Source organism: Rhincodon typus, chromosome 10 (genome assembly GCF_021869965.1).
Source record: "Rhincodon typus isolate 14 chromosome 10, sRhiTyp1.1, whole genome shotgun sequence".
In the NCBI taxonomy this organism is placed as follows: domain Eukaryota; kingdom Metazoa; phylum Chordata; class Chondrichthyes; order Orectolobiformes; family Rhincodontidae; genus Rhincodon; species Rhincodon typus.
Genome location: NC_063341.1, coordinates 59,987,779 through 60,002,852, shown reverse-complemented (window position 1 = coordinate 60,002,852; position 15,074 = coordinate 59,987,779). Strand labels below are relative to the sequence as shown.

The 15,074-nt window shown below is 41.7% G+C and overlaps 1 protein-coding gene across 2 annotated transcripts in view; it reads right to left on the bottom strand.

Annotated features, from left to right (window-relative positions):
• ap1m3 (adaptor related protein complex 1 subunit mu 3) overlaps window positions 1-12,480 on the bottom strand; it is a 51,248-nt gene extending 38,768 nt beyond the window's left edge. The window contains exon 1 of one of the 2 annotated variants that reach the window (XR_007263020.1): window positions 12,160-12,480. Coding sequence is in view for 1 of the 2 variants with exons in the window: in XM_048601762.1 (XP_048457719.1) it covers window positions 12,160-12,201 (42 nt within the window). In the remaining variant the exon portion in view is untranslated. The remainder of the gene's footprint in view (window positions 1-12,159) is intronic. The other variant, XM_048601762.1, reaches the window with a different exon arrangement.
• Window positions 12,481-15,074: the final 2,594 nt, after the last annotated feature.

Here is a 15,074-nt window from a genome sequence, read left to right as displayed (position 1 = left end):
ACCCTTCTTCAGAAGAAGGGTCTAGGCCCGAAACGTCAGCTTTCCTGCTCCTCTGATGCTGCTTGGCCTGCTGTGTTCTTCCAGCTCTACACCTTGTTATCTCATCTTCTATGGTGCACTACTTTTTCAGAATCATGCTGAAGTATTGGCCTAGATTGCATGTTTACATCCTGGAATCACTCTTAAAATCTTACACCACCTTTTTTTTTAAGGAAGCCCCAGTGCAATAATGTGAAACTGAACCTAAAACCTGAGGCTAATTTGGCTGCTCCCTGTTATAGTTAATTCTCTGTGGTATTTTTAAGGCTATTTACATAAAGAAACAAAGAATGAGCCCTGAATAACACAGGGTTAGTGCCTAGGGATGTATAGCAGTTCCCAAACAGGAAAACATACCATTACAAAACAGCTAAAAAATAACTGTCTCAGACAAATTGCCTCTAAATCTTGTGGTTTGCTTTTGCTGTAAATATCATTCCAATGGATGGGTAAATTTTAATGCTACGCTTTTCACTATTCCTATAAGCACTCAACCTTATTATTTGGCCTTAGAAGTTGCTGGGAAAATTCAGCAGGTCTGGCAGCTTCTGTCAAAAGAAATCAGAGTTAACGTTTTGGGTCCGGTGACCCTTCCTCAGAAGTGAGGAAGTTCTGAGGATGGGTCACCAGACCTGAAACGTTAACTCTGATTTCTCTTCACAGATGCTGCTAGACTTGCTGAGCTTTTCTAGCAACTTCTGCTTTTGTTTCCAATTTACAGCTCTTTCAGTTTTTATTTATTATTTGAGCTGTTCTATTTGAACTTAATTGAGCTATAAAAAGAGAGGTTACAAGGGGCTTTTATATTGAATGCTGGAATTTACAGCATAGAAACAAACCATTCTACATAACTGGTGCCTGCCACTGTTTATACTCCAAACAAGCCTCCACCCACTCTAATTATTCATTGACAGCAAAAACAGAAGTTGCTGGAAAATCTCAGCAGGTCTGGCAGCATGTGTGATGAAAAAAATCAGAGTTAACGTTTTGGGTCTGGTTTGCCTCACATCTGCTTTAACTACTAAGTGGCAGTAAGTTCTGCAATCTCAACACTTTGTGTCAAGAGTTTCGTCCTAAATTCTTTATTTCACCTGCATTAGGAATCTCCATACAGCTTCCATAGTGTCTCTTTCATTTATGACCCTTGTTCTGAACTCATTAACAAATGGAAACAGACAGTGCAAAATTTGAATCATTTGTACTTCTTTATTTGGTACTACAAGTACCCTTAGACCTCCAAAATGACATTCATGGAACTACACACAGTTTTGGAGTAAATGTGCCGTATATTCTTTGACAGCATCAGTAGAGCAATGAACGAGCATGACAAAAAAAATGCAGAACAGGCAGACTGTGACATTAAACAGCTATTCAATACTGCACCTAACTTCCCTCAATTAATCCCACACATACCTAAACAACTGTTCTTGGCAGGGATTGCAGAATCAGAGAATTGTTACGGTGCAGAGTTACACCATTTTTTTTTTATTCGTTAACGGGATGAGGACATGGCTGGCTGGGCAGCATTTATTGTCTATCCCTAATTGCCCAAAGGGCAATTTGATACATTAAGGTTGCACTGGTTCTATTATCTAGTGCCAATCTCCTGCCTTTTCCCAATATCCCTGCACATCATTTCTGTCCAAATGACCAATTCCCTCTTGAATGCCTCAATTGAACCCACCTCCACCACATCTTCAGGCAGTGCATTCCATACCTGAAATAGTCATGTGAGAAGAAGTTTTTTTTCTCTAGGAATACGGTAATATGGGAACCAGAACAGAACATTAGAGGTGCACAAAATATTTGGAGAGACAGGTAGCACTAGCATAGAGAATAATAAATAGATAAACTCAGAGTAAGGGAGAAAGTAAGAAATCTAATTCAGGGTTATTGTGCATTTGTGTGAACGCACGGAGAATGGTTAATGAGTTTGAGGAGTTAAAGGCTCAGTTTGCATTGTGGAAATATGCTGTGCTGTGGTGGTGACAAAGGCATGGCTCAAAGAAGGGCACAACTGGATGCTAAATATTCCTGGGTACAAGGTGTTCAGAAAAGATAGGAAAAAATGAGGGCTGGCAGCATTGGTTAAGGAAAGCATTACAGTCTGGAGAAAAGCAGTGTCCCAGCAGGTTGAAGGACAGAATTAAATTGGTCACAGCAGAGGAACAAAAGGGGTTAAATTACATCTCTCAGTGTAATTTATAGATTTTCAACCAGTGGGTAGGATGTAGAGGAACAAATCTGCAAGGAAATTACAGAGAGGTGCCAACAATATAGAGTACCGATAATACCAGACTTTAATTACCCAGATATAGACTGGATTGCAGGCAGCTACAAACAGCAAGCATGCCGAGGTTGTGTTTAGGAGAATTTCTCACAGCAGTACGTGTTCAGTCCAACAAGAAATTTGTTCACAGATACGGATAAAAGAGTAATCGTTCATTTATGGAATACAGCATTACTTGTGGGAATGAACAGAGGCCACTCAGATCAGGATAAGCCACTGGAAGAAGGAATGAGGAGGACTGCAGAAGGAGACCATATCCACTCAGAACAGTTTCATCGCAGCAGAAGTGCAACTTTTGGGTTGTGAAGTCTTCATACCAATAAAGCCGGAAGAAGTCATAAGCAGTTTTAGCAGCCTCAAAGTAGTCCACGTCTGTGTTTGTTGAGGGGGCAGGAACAGGATAGGGGAGACAGTAATGGAGAGAATTATATCTGAAAACTATGCGGGAAATCACTGAAGGAATGATTTGCAACCTCATCAACTCAGTAAGAAATTTTAAAGCGAAGGCAGGAATGATACTTCACTGGGTTTGAGTGTCTAAACGATGCTCCTGGGAAATGGATTGAATCTTTGTTTTTGCTGTTTATGATAAGATCTTTACAAATTGTCACATATATAAAATGGCTCTGTTTATTTTTCATGTCTTTTGTGTAATCAAAACACGTTGACAGCCTCATTCAAATATATTCAGTGACTGACAACCACAGTAACCAAACTGCAAAATTGAACCTCACAGTCATTAAGCTAGGTTTCACTCAGATTTAAAAATGAAAGAACTGCGGATGCTGTAAATCAGGAATATAAACAAAGTTACTGGAAAAGCTCAGCAGGTCTGGCAGCATCTGTGAAGGAAAAAATAGAGTTAACGTTTCGGGTCCAGGGACTCTTCCTCAGAACTGAGACAGCTAAAACTATGTAATCGTTAAGTTTTAGCTGTAAGTACCAAGGACTTTTAGCTTTGTCTCCTTTCAACGTAGGAAGTTACTGGTTGCGAACGGAATTATGGCAATCTCGCCAATGACGTACTGCTGAAGTATGATCACTGTAGCCAATTGACATTTAACGTGTTCCCATAAACAGCTCAGAGAAAATGACAAGATGATAATTATTGACCTAGTCAGGAAACTGGTGGAACGAAAGGAAGTAGAGGATAGGATAATGTGCAGGCACTAATTGGCGGGGTGTGATTAGTGGTGTACCATAAGGATTTGAGTTGGAGCCTCAACTGTTCACTGTATTTATTAGCTACTCGGATGATGTGATAGAAAGGCACAAATCCAAATATGTCAAAGACACAATTATAAATAGCACTGTCACTACTGTGGATGGGCTGCATTGAGGTAACATTACCTTTAGAATCAAATTGTTGTGCAAAAGGAAATATTTTTGGCCTTATTAAAAATTGCTCGACTTTACCTACCGGTAAAAGTAATTTTCTGAGCAAGTTTGAAGACAACTCCACAGTGGGCAGTGATATTAACCAAGCTGGGCAGCGATATTAATCCAGTAGAAAAGTTTGAAATCCATCACAGAAGAAACAAATGGACAAATTATTAGCACTCAATCATAAGATTGGTTTGATAAAAATTGCATGGAAATACAAAAACTTGTTGAAAAGATTACTTCCATGCCCTGATGGTTCCAAAAGTTGCATAGAGGAAAGTCTGAAGCATGCTACAACCCAACTAGAGTCATCCAAAACAATTTAATGGACAATAATTGCTGAGGGAATACAAACATATGTAGATATGGAATATAGATCCTTCTATGAGACACTAAGATCTCTATATGGACTTTACTACCATGTTTAGACTTTTCTAAAATCCACAAATGGCGTAGCCTTGCTCATAGATAAAAAGACCATCTTGTACGGATGGTCAGAAAAATAAGAGATCTGATTGGTGAAAGCAAATATCTCTCATCAGGAAATGGAGACTGAGACAGATGAATCACCAATCCATGGAGAAATTAATACAACTATAAATACAATTAAAATCACACACAAAGTCCTTGGGTATACCTGCAATTCCAGCCAATGGTTTACAAAAAGGAGATGCAGTCCTTGATAGACTTACATATCTCTTCTGTACATCTGAACATCTTGACATTGTCAGCTAAGATGGACTTTGGAAGAGACTGTCTAGATTGGGGTATCATTCAAAGTTTCTCCTCACTATTCTCCATCAATTGCACAAATGTCAGAAAAAGGACAAGTTAAACAAAACAGAGCACTCTCTTCCCTATCTCTGATGGTGTTAAGTAAGGATGCATCTGGCATTGAAAATTTTCAATATTTTTCATGGCTCCAGATCCACAGCAATGTGGTTGGCTTTCAACTGCCCTCTGAGCAATTAAGAATGGACAATAAATGCTGGCCTAGTTAGCGATGCCCACATAGTATAAAACAAAGGCAAAGGTAGGCCAGATAATGCATACACCAACTTCTGAACAAACAGCAGTCTCTTTCAATCTGTGACAACTACTGACACATACCAAAGCTACAAAGGAGTTTATCATGGAGTCTCTGATCACTAACAATTATGCAGCCCATTGTAAACTGATGCTCTGAGACAACAAATGCCTTTGCTCTTTTAATTTACAGATAGCAGTATTGCCATGCTGACCATGGCCCACAAAAATTACAATTCATTACAGATCAGCAATTTCAATGTAATAGAATGGTTTCTCATTAGTATTAAGTCAAATGATGCTTTTGTCAACAGGACACATACAGTCGATTTGTCCAAGGACACTGATGCCTTTAGCTGCCTTTCAAATCATGTCTGGCGAAACCTTTCAGCATATCTACAAAAATTCAAGCATATAAAGCGATTGTCATTATTCATCTCTTGAATTTGTCAGTGTCACAGGCTTTGATTGGGAAACAAATAAGACTCCTGTAGCACTTCCATCAAAACTGTCTTCAATCTGTCATAAACGTCATAAACAATGGAGTCCTGAAAAGAGCCAATTTTTCCAGCATTTACTTGAAACATCTGCTCCTCTGGAAATTGATCGTGCTTGGAGGATTTCAGAATACCAAAAGCAATGGTTAATGGTGAGCTGTGCTTCAATAAACAAGATTGAGATCCAGGTCATAAATGCTTCAAAAGAACAGCTGAAAAGGTAACTCAATCTGGCTGGCACTAACTAACAGGCGCAGGAGGCTACCAGGGATGGCTGGTTTACAGCAACCAAAAAAGCAGCCTACGAGTTTGGAACAAACTGATGCAAGGCTGCTAAGAAAAAAGGCACAGACAATGGAAGGATGCTGCCATCACACAGCCTGGCCTAAACAAGAGTCCCTCAGCCCCAACTGCTCAGGAACTTGCAGATTGAGATCGGCTTTCTCCGTCACTAATAACCACATCAAGTACCACAGTGACAAGGCCTCCCATGTTCTTTGCCTGCAAAGAGTCTGCACGTGCAGGCATAAAATGACAAAGAAATATCAATACTCTGAGTGAATAGTAAGAGTGTGGCAAAGGATGTGAATTTGTGCAAATATCAGGTCAGTTCATTAAGAAAGTCTTAAAACAGAGACATAATCAATATGCAATTACAGTGAAAGGTGAATGGACCATTGGCTTTTCTTGCAAAGGGATTTATTTAAAAAAAAACACCAAAAGAACTATGAATGCTGTAAATCAGGAACAAAAACAAAGTTGCTGGAAAACTCAACAGGTCCAGCATCATCTGTGTTCTGAGGAAGGGTCACCAGACCCAAAATGTTAACTCTGTTAGTTCCTTCACAGATGCTGCCAGACCTGCTGAGCTTTTCCAGCAACTTTGTTTTTGTTCCTGATTTACAGCATCCGCAATTGTTTCAGTTTTTATTTAGTATTTAACTCACTGCCACATCTCTTCCAGGCATGCCCACCTTAAAGAAGTTCTGCTCCTCTCTCCGACAGGATTTCCATTCCAATCTTTCTTCTTGCCAACTGACATTAATTTCACTGTCACTCCTAGTGTTTGACCAGGTATTTGCTAAAACTCATTTCCACAGCCATATCACATTCCTCAGTGACTGCCTCCGGCTCAGAATCACCCCACGTGGATTCCAACTGAAGTTTCATCCCTCATGTTTTGAATCCTCCCAGGATCACAGATATCTCCGTGATGTTCAACGTTCCATAGACAGCTGCTCGTGCCACATCCTGAGATCCACACTCAGTGCCATGCGGTGCCACATGCCACTCTCAACCTTTCTCTCCAACAGCATCACAACACACTGGCTCAGGGCTGCACCACTCCACAGTTCCACTTCATCCTCTGGCTAATTCGTTGTGCTAACAAGAAACTTTTCCTTTCCTTTCAGGCATCAAGATCCACAAGATGCAACAACTCAAAGATACCCATGGCCCTCTGGAACCTTCCTCTCCTCCCCTTCCCTCCCCCAATCCCACCTCCTTTCAGGTATTCACCATCCCTCCTAACTTTCCACTCTCCGACGCTGAACGTTCTGTACTCAGCAAAGGTCTCAGCTTTATTCCTCTGCGTCCCCACCTTAACGAATTTCAGGCACGATGCGACACCAAACTCTTCGTCTGCTGTCTTTGCCTCCGTGCTCATTTCTTTGGACAAGAGTCCTCTCCCCGTCCTACAGATCCTTTCGCCCAGTTCCAACACTCTCCCTCCACCTGGACCCCTCCCTCCGGCCTTTTACCTGCACTCAATCTGTTCATTGAGAACTGTCGGCGTGACATAGGTTGGATTTGGTGAGAGTGATAGAGAATTTGAGGCAACCAATCTCCGTCCGAACTGACTGCCTCTGTGTGCTCAGATCTAACCCTGACTTTGTCATCAAGCCTGCCGATAAGGGTGGTGCTGTTGTAGTCTGGTGTATTGACCTCTACCTTGCAGAGGCTGAGCACCAATTCTCAGATACCTCCTCCTACCTTCCCCTGGACCATGACCCCACCATGGCACATCAGGCCATTGTATCTACTACGGTAACTGATCTCATTCCATCTGGTGATCTCCCCCCATCTGCTTCCAAGCTGATTGTCCCGCATCCCCGCACGGCTTGTTTCTACTTCCTCCCAGTTCTGAGGAAGGGTCACCAGACCCAAAATGTTAACTCTGTTCTTTCCTTCACAGATGCTGCCAGACCTGCTGAGCTTTCCAGCAACTTTGTTTTTGAAAGGGATTTATCTGCCTGACAAATTTATTACAATTCTTTGAAAGGTAACAAGCATGACAGATAGAGGGGAGACAGTGGGTATAACGCAAGGATTTCCAGAAGGCTTTTGGTAAGGTAGACCATGAGACTACTTAATATGAAAACAGCCCATGCTGTTGGGGGTAGTATATTAGCATGGATTGGTATACATTAGCATTAGCTGACTGATAGAAGACAGATTTTAGAAAAAGGGGTCAATTTCACAAATAGTGAATGGATCCCTTGGAATTTTTCTTACACATTGGACATACCTATTCTTTGTTTTTTTAAATATCCTCTTAACGATCTGCCACTTCATTTCTATTGACCTATTATTTAATACAATCTGGCAATTCACTGAGCTAGCTCTTCTTTCACGCCCTTAGCCGAAAAAATTTTTTGTCGAAACTGTCTTGCATTCAGCAGGACAGTTCAAAGAATATCAATAAAAGGCGAAACCAACATTTAAACCATGCTGGGACAACAAGGTGCAGGGCTGGATGAACACAGCAGGCCAAGCAGCATCATAGAAGCAGAGAGGCTGACGTTTCGGGCCTAGACCCTTCATCAGAAAAGGGGGAGGGGAAGGGGGTTTTGAAATAAATAGGGAGGGAGTGGGAGGCGGATAGAAGATGGATAGAGGAGAGGATAGGTGGAGAGGAAACAAACAGGTCGAAGAGGCGGGAATGGGGCCAGTAAAGGTGAGTGTAGGTGGGGAGTTAGGGAGGGGATTGGTCAGTCCAGGGAGGACGGACAGGTCAAGGGGGTGGGATGAGGTTAGTCGGTAGGAGATGGAGGTGCGGCTTGAGGTGGGAGGAGGGGATAGGTGGGAGGAAGAACAGGTTAGGGAGGCAGGGACGAGCTGGACTGGTTTTGGGATGGGGTAGGGGGAGGGGAGATTTTGAAACTTGTGAAATCCACATTGATACCACCCCATGCTGATTGTCTTTTTAAGTGGACTCTGATTGTCAGTGGTGTTGCCATGATGATAGCACCAGTTAATGATGTTTGACAATTAACTAACAGTTTCTGTTTAAATTTTAAACCAGTTGAGGCATTTCCCTGAGAAATGAACCAGCAAATGACTAACAACTACTTGTTGATTTAAACTAGGCACAGAAGATGTACATGTTCTTCCCTGTCTGCAAAGAATAGACTCTTTTAATGTATGTAAACTCCAACACACACAAGTGCACCATACTTAACATAATACCAGGTTTCACATAGCCACTCTCTGGTTGACACCAGATGATTCTGTTTTAAGAAATGCTCCCAAAAGCATTCCAGGAACTCCTCATCTAGTCCACATTTACCCATCTCATTTTTCCTAATCTATTTGCAAATTAAAATCTCCCATGATGATACCGTGCCTTTATGATGAACTCCCACTATTTCTTCCTATAAATTCCACCCTAAAATGTGGTTACTGTTAGGGACCTGTACACTACTGCCCCAAGTGACTTCTTGCCTTTATCCTTTCTATCTCTACCCAAACCATCTCCACCTCCTGGATTTTAAACTAAGGTCATCCCTCACTTCTTTTTCAATGCTATAATTAACTAATAATTCCACAACACCACCATTTTCTAGTTTACTGTCCTTCATTTAATGATATGTATGCTTCACAATTCAGTTACCAATCCACGTATTCTGTATTGGCTATAAGATCATACTTATTTCTATTTGCATTGGCAGTTTATCTGTTTGTTTTGTGCATTCAGATATAGAGTCTTCAGTTGTAACATTTTATTCTTCTATTAGCCTCTAGGTTTATCTGTTAATTTACTTTTAGTCTTGTACTCTCTACCCCCTCCTGTCATGGTCCATTTATCATTTCCTATATTAATATCTTTCTTTTTTGTCTTGTGTCCACACTTCGACTTAGTACTTCATCCCAAATTTGATCCCTTGTCCTCACTCTGTAGTTTATAAACCTCTCTACTTCTCTAGTTATGCAAGTGCACAAGCCACAGACACTGGCCCCAGCACAGTTCAGACAGAAGTCATCACAATAACACAGATCCCACGCTCCCCAGGACTGGTGCCAGTGCCTCACAAACCCCAATCCACACGAATCTGTGATCCACACATTAATTTTTCTAATCTGATTCAACCTATGCTAATTTGCATGCACCTCATGTAATAACCCAAAGTTTATGATCCTTCAGGGTTTGCTCTTAATTTGGCACTTTTTTTCCATAAATGGCAATTGATGCTAGAACACAGTTAATTTTAAGCTTGAGATAGATAACATTTTGTTAACCAAAGATATTAAATTATTTGGGATGAAGGCATATTCAAATCAGTACCTCAAATCCGGAGAGCTGAAAACTTGTGTTGTCCAAAAACTGGGCATTCTTTCGCAGTGGAGTGAAACCTGACCCACCTGACCTAACTCAGTCACTTAACATGACCCGCACAAAAGCACCCAGTGACAAATAAAATGCATGACTCTGTGCATGTTAAAAGAAAATATGTGTTTTCATACAGGTAGTAGCAATGATACACTGTGAAGGACAAAAAAAATTAAAGCAATCATGTCAAAAAAGCCAACATATACCTCCGTAGGTGACCATACATAAAGAAAGCATAGTTCACTGTCTGCAGCCAAGAAATTGGAGATATTGCAGAAATTAAATAGAGATACATCAATGCGAAAGTTGGCTGAAGAGTACGAGGTGGATACATCGGGAACCAAAAAGACTACATATTCTTGTTTTATGCTGCAAGTGGCATTTAGAAAGAAATTGGTAAACAAAAAACTGCATGAACCAAAAAATGATGAGATAGATGGAATGATGATGGAGTAGCTTAGCCAGAGACAGTGTGAGAGGGTGCCATTGACTAGGCACCTGTCGTTCAGGCAAGACAAGACTTCAGTGCCAAACTAAATATTTCAACTCCATGCAAATTCAGTGCAGCTTGGTTAACCAAATGTAAAAGGAGTCATTGAATATGGCAATTAGAAGTAGGTGGGGATAAAGCCTCAGCAGATCAAGGCAGCTGAAGTTACATTTGCTAAGTTAATTGCAGGCGAAAGCTTTTAGCTGAACAAGTCTATAATGTGGATAATATATTTTTTATTACTTACCAAACAAAAGCTTAAAATGTTGTCAATATTCAGCACCAACCAGTGTAAAACAAGCAAAGGCAAGGCTTAATATGCTTTGGTGCGCTAATGTGGCTAGCACACACACACGAGCTGATGTATTGGTAAAAGCCAGTGCCCAAGATATTTCATGGAGGTAATAATCTTAATATAATATAAATATTATTATTAATTTTGCTGATTTCATGCATTCACTATTCATTTAATTGCAGCTTGATGAGCACACCTGTCACTCTAAATTCAGCATAGTTTATGAGTCATTCTTCCTTGGAGAGGTTTATAAAATCATGAGGGGTATGGATAGGGTGAATAGCCAAGGTCTTTTTCTCAGGGTAGGTGAGTCCAAAACTAGAGGGAACAGGTTTAAGGTGAGAGGGGCAAGGTTTAAAAGGGACCTAATAGCAACTTTTTCACACAGAGGGATGTATGCGTATGGAAGGAGCTGCCAGAGGAAGTGGTGGAGGCTGGTACAATTGCAACATTCAACAGGCATCTGGATAGGTATATGAATAGGAAGGGTTTAGAGGGATATGGGCCAAATGGGATTAGATTAATTTAGGTTGCCTGGTCAGTACTGAGCAGATGGACCGAAGGGTCTGTCTCTGTTCCGTACATCACTATGACTGTAATGCTGAATGATCTTTCGCTGACCCAATTATTTCCCTGCCCCAACCTGGATGAACATTTTGTTTGGGATCCTAACATCCATTCCACCAGGCATTTAGATCTAAGTTGCCCACTGTGTAGGCGGCTCCTGTACTTTCGCCTCTCAATTACAGCAGAGGGTACCGCAGAGAGGAATTCTGCAAAAGAAGTGACACTCAAAAGGAGGACATGAGGCTGGGATTCCATTTCAGCACTTTAATTGGAACAACATTTCCCGGATATTCGCCACCTCACTTGAGCCTCAGTTTAGAGAGTCTTGTATGCATGACGGCAGCAGCACAGATGTTTCGAGAAGGAAATGTAAACAGATTTTATCAGCAGCAGTCTTTAGGTTAGCAAAATGCAGAGAGGTGCATATCGTGGGAGGTGGGAGTAGTCAGAGTCTGACACTTGCCATCAGGGAGCCCCGCAGGGAGGGCGGCTGGTAAAGCATTCCTATTAGTTTTGCAAGTTCTCTACAAACACATTGAAAAGCGATCACGAAGGAACTAATCCGACAAGTAAGCCCCGGACATCGCTGTGTGTGTGTGTGTGATGTGTGTGTGTAGGGGGAGGAGTCTCAAGGACAGACTGAAAGAAACAGCCATGATGAAAACTAATCCTTAAATAGTTCTGTGTTGAATTCCAGGTAGAACTTTTTCTCCATTTCTTTTACGGCCAAAAAAAAAACTCCGTCAAACCCAGAGAGAAAACAAAAACTTTGGTCCTTATTTCAAAGTTTCCAGACTTTTCAGTGAACTGAACTCCCCCCCCCACCGCAAGTGAAATTGCTAAGCTCAGGTGAAACTGACACAGGTTCACCTGTGTCCTCCGATACAGTACTCCCTGTCCCTCTCCCTCACTCGCTCATTACAGCATTGGAACTCTCAATAAGACTCACAGTCCGCGCCTTACCTTGCCCTTGAGGTCGAGCACGAAAACAGCCGAAGCTGACATGATTCTCCGAGCAGCTCAGGAACCAGCCAAGTCCGTGTTGCCCGCAGGGTGCCGCCTGTCACCTCGCCAATGTTAGTCTTACTTGTTTCCGTATCCTCCGCGTCATGGTCACCGATACCGACAGCTTTGTAACTCCAGGCAGCAGGAGCATGATCCAAGGGGCAGGGGGTAGGGGGGAGCATCCGTCCGTATATAATTACAGCGCATAAACATTCAAATACTGAACTACACAGCACAAGGGAAATCGAGATGTTGGGCTTGAAGAGCCATGATTATACAGTCAATGACAATCCTGTGCACAGACTGGCACACCAATGTTGCTGTGAATATGGATTCTCCTTCCTTTCTGTCCCCACTCCTCCTGTCTGCCCTTTAATCCATCCCATTATTCTTCACCCTTCCTGGGAGCAGAAGTCTTAGGAGCAGAAATAGGCCATTCAGCCCATGGAGTCTGCTTCCCATTCATAAAGTCTTAGAGTCATGGAGATATGCAGAACAGAAACAGACCCTTCGTCCAGATATCCTAAACTGATCTAGTTCCATTTGCCAGCATTTGGCCAATACCCCTCTAAACATTTCTTACCCATCCAGATGCCTTTTAAGCATTGTAACTGTACCTGCATCCACCACTTGTTCTCATGGCAGCTCATACCATACACACACTACCTTCTGTGTGAAAAAGTTGTTCCTTAAGTCCCTTTTAAATGTTTCCTCTCTCACCTTAAACCTATGCCCTGTAGTTTTGGACTCCCCTACCCTGGGAAACAAAGACTTTGGCTATTCCATGCACCTCATGCTTTTATAAACCTCTATAAGGTCACACCTTAGCATCTTTTGCTTCAGGGAAAATAGCCCCAGCCGATTCAGCCGCTCCCTATAGCTCAAACCCTCCAACCCGGGCAACATCCTCGTAAATCTTTTCTGAACCCTTTCAAGTTTAACATGTTTCCTATAACAAGGAGACCAGAATTGAATGCAGTATTCCAAAAGTGGCTTAATCAATGTCCTCCCAGCTCTAATAGTCAATGCACTGACCAATAAAGGCAAGCATACCAAACACCTTCTTCACTTTCCTATCTACCTGCGACTCCACTTTCAAAGAACTATGAACCTGTACCCCAAGGTGTCTCTGTTTGGCAACCTTCTCCATGACCCTACCATTAAGTGTATAAGTCCTGCCCTGATTTGCCTTTCCAAAATGCGACCCCTCACACTTATCTAAATTAAACCCCATCTGCCACTTCTTGGCCATCTTACTAACCATACCTCCTATATTCATATCCAAATCATTTATATAAATGACAAAAAGCATTATTACACTCCACTTTCCTGTCTTTTCTCTGTAATCCTTAATTGCTTTACTGATTAAAAATCTATTTCATAATTGAATATACCTAATGACACATCAGTCTCTGGTAAAGAGTTCCACAGATACATGACCTTCTGAAATAAGAAGTTTCTCCTCATCTCTGTCTTGTTTGGGTGACCTTACTCTGAGATTAGGCCCTCAGTCCTTGACTCTCCCTCAAGGAGAAAGACCTCCTTTTCCTGTCTGTTCTTTCTCTCTGCCTGACCTCCTTTCACACCCTCCTCCTCCATTTCCCACTTCACCCAGGGTGGGCAACACTCCTGCATTTTAAGGGATTGTCCTTTTGTCAAGAACAAACAGTGCCATGTTCCTTGACAAATGCCTTTTGAACCATATTTCCAACATGTGACAGTCTCAGTTGAGTGATGTGAGATAACTGCAAGTGAATCAACCAACTGAGAAATGTGTGAGAAAGCTGTGATCAAGATAACTCATATATTTTGTTTTAAACTCTCTGTTGAAATGGCTACCAGTACCACCTCCACTCCAGCCTATCAAATCCCACAGTTGAAATGCCCATTATTTTATTTTGTAGCAACTGGTCACTCTGAATCCATTCCTCCCTGCTCCAAACCTTCTCAAATCTTCACCACGTTTCCTCTCTGCTCCTTCTACCCTTTCCACTCTGCTTCTCATCCTCATCCCTTTCCAATACTCATTACCCGGTCTACCCTCCTCTACCTGTCTATCCCTCTCCGATCCTTGTACCCCTCGCTCTCTAATCCTCATACTCCTTCCTCACTATTCTTGCTTTTCATAACTCTACCCTCCCCACCCCTTCCTTCTCTATCCCCTTCTCCTTCCCTCTGGTGCTCCTCTCCACTTCTTGTTGCAGCTCCTCATGGACTTTATCATCAATCACCCTTACATCTTCCTTCACTTTGCCTCCTGCTATCTCTCATTGTCCCTTTGCATTTACCTCATTCTTTACCTTTCCCCCTTCTCCCCCTCCCCTTTTCATTCATCTCCCCATATTTTCCCTATCAACTTGCCTCTTTTCATTCTGCCTGCTCCCTTCCACTTTGCGAAAGCTTTTCTTTCAGATGAAAGGCTAAACCTGTTCCTGTAAATGTTAACAATTCTGTGTTTGAAGAAAAAAGGAACTTTTTCCTTGAGTTGTTACAACATTTTTTCCTTGAGTTTTTACAACATTTCTCCCTTGACCAATGTCATGAAAATGAGATGAACTCATTGCTGTTTATGAGATGCTGCTAGGACAGGGCGATTGCATTTTCAAGAAAACCAACTGTGAAATGCTTTGATGTGACAAGATATTACATAAGAAGAGGACAAATTATTAGTTTTATTTACTGAACTTTAAGCGCTGCAGTGAATATACTCAGCACATTGCAGTAGTTTCCATAATTTCAAAATCAGCAATAATTAATCACAGAATATTATTAGAATGCATTACAATTATAGATCATTACATAGGACTGAACTGAGAAGGAATTTCTTCACCCAGAGGGTTGTTAATCTATGGAATTCCTTGCCCAGTGAAGTA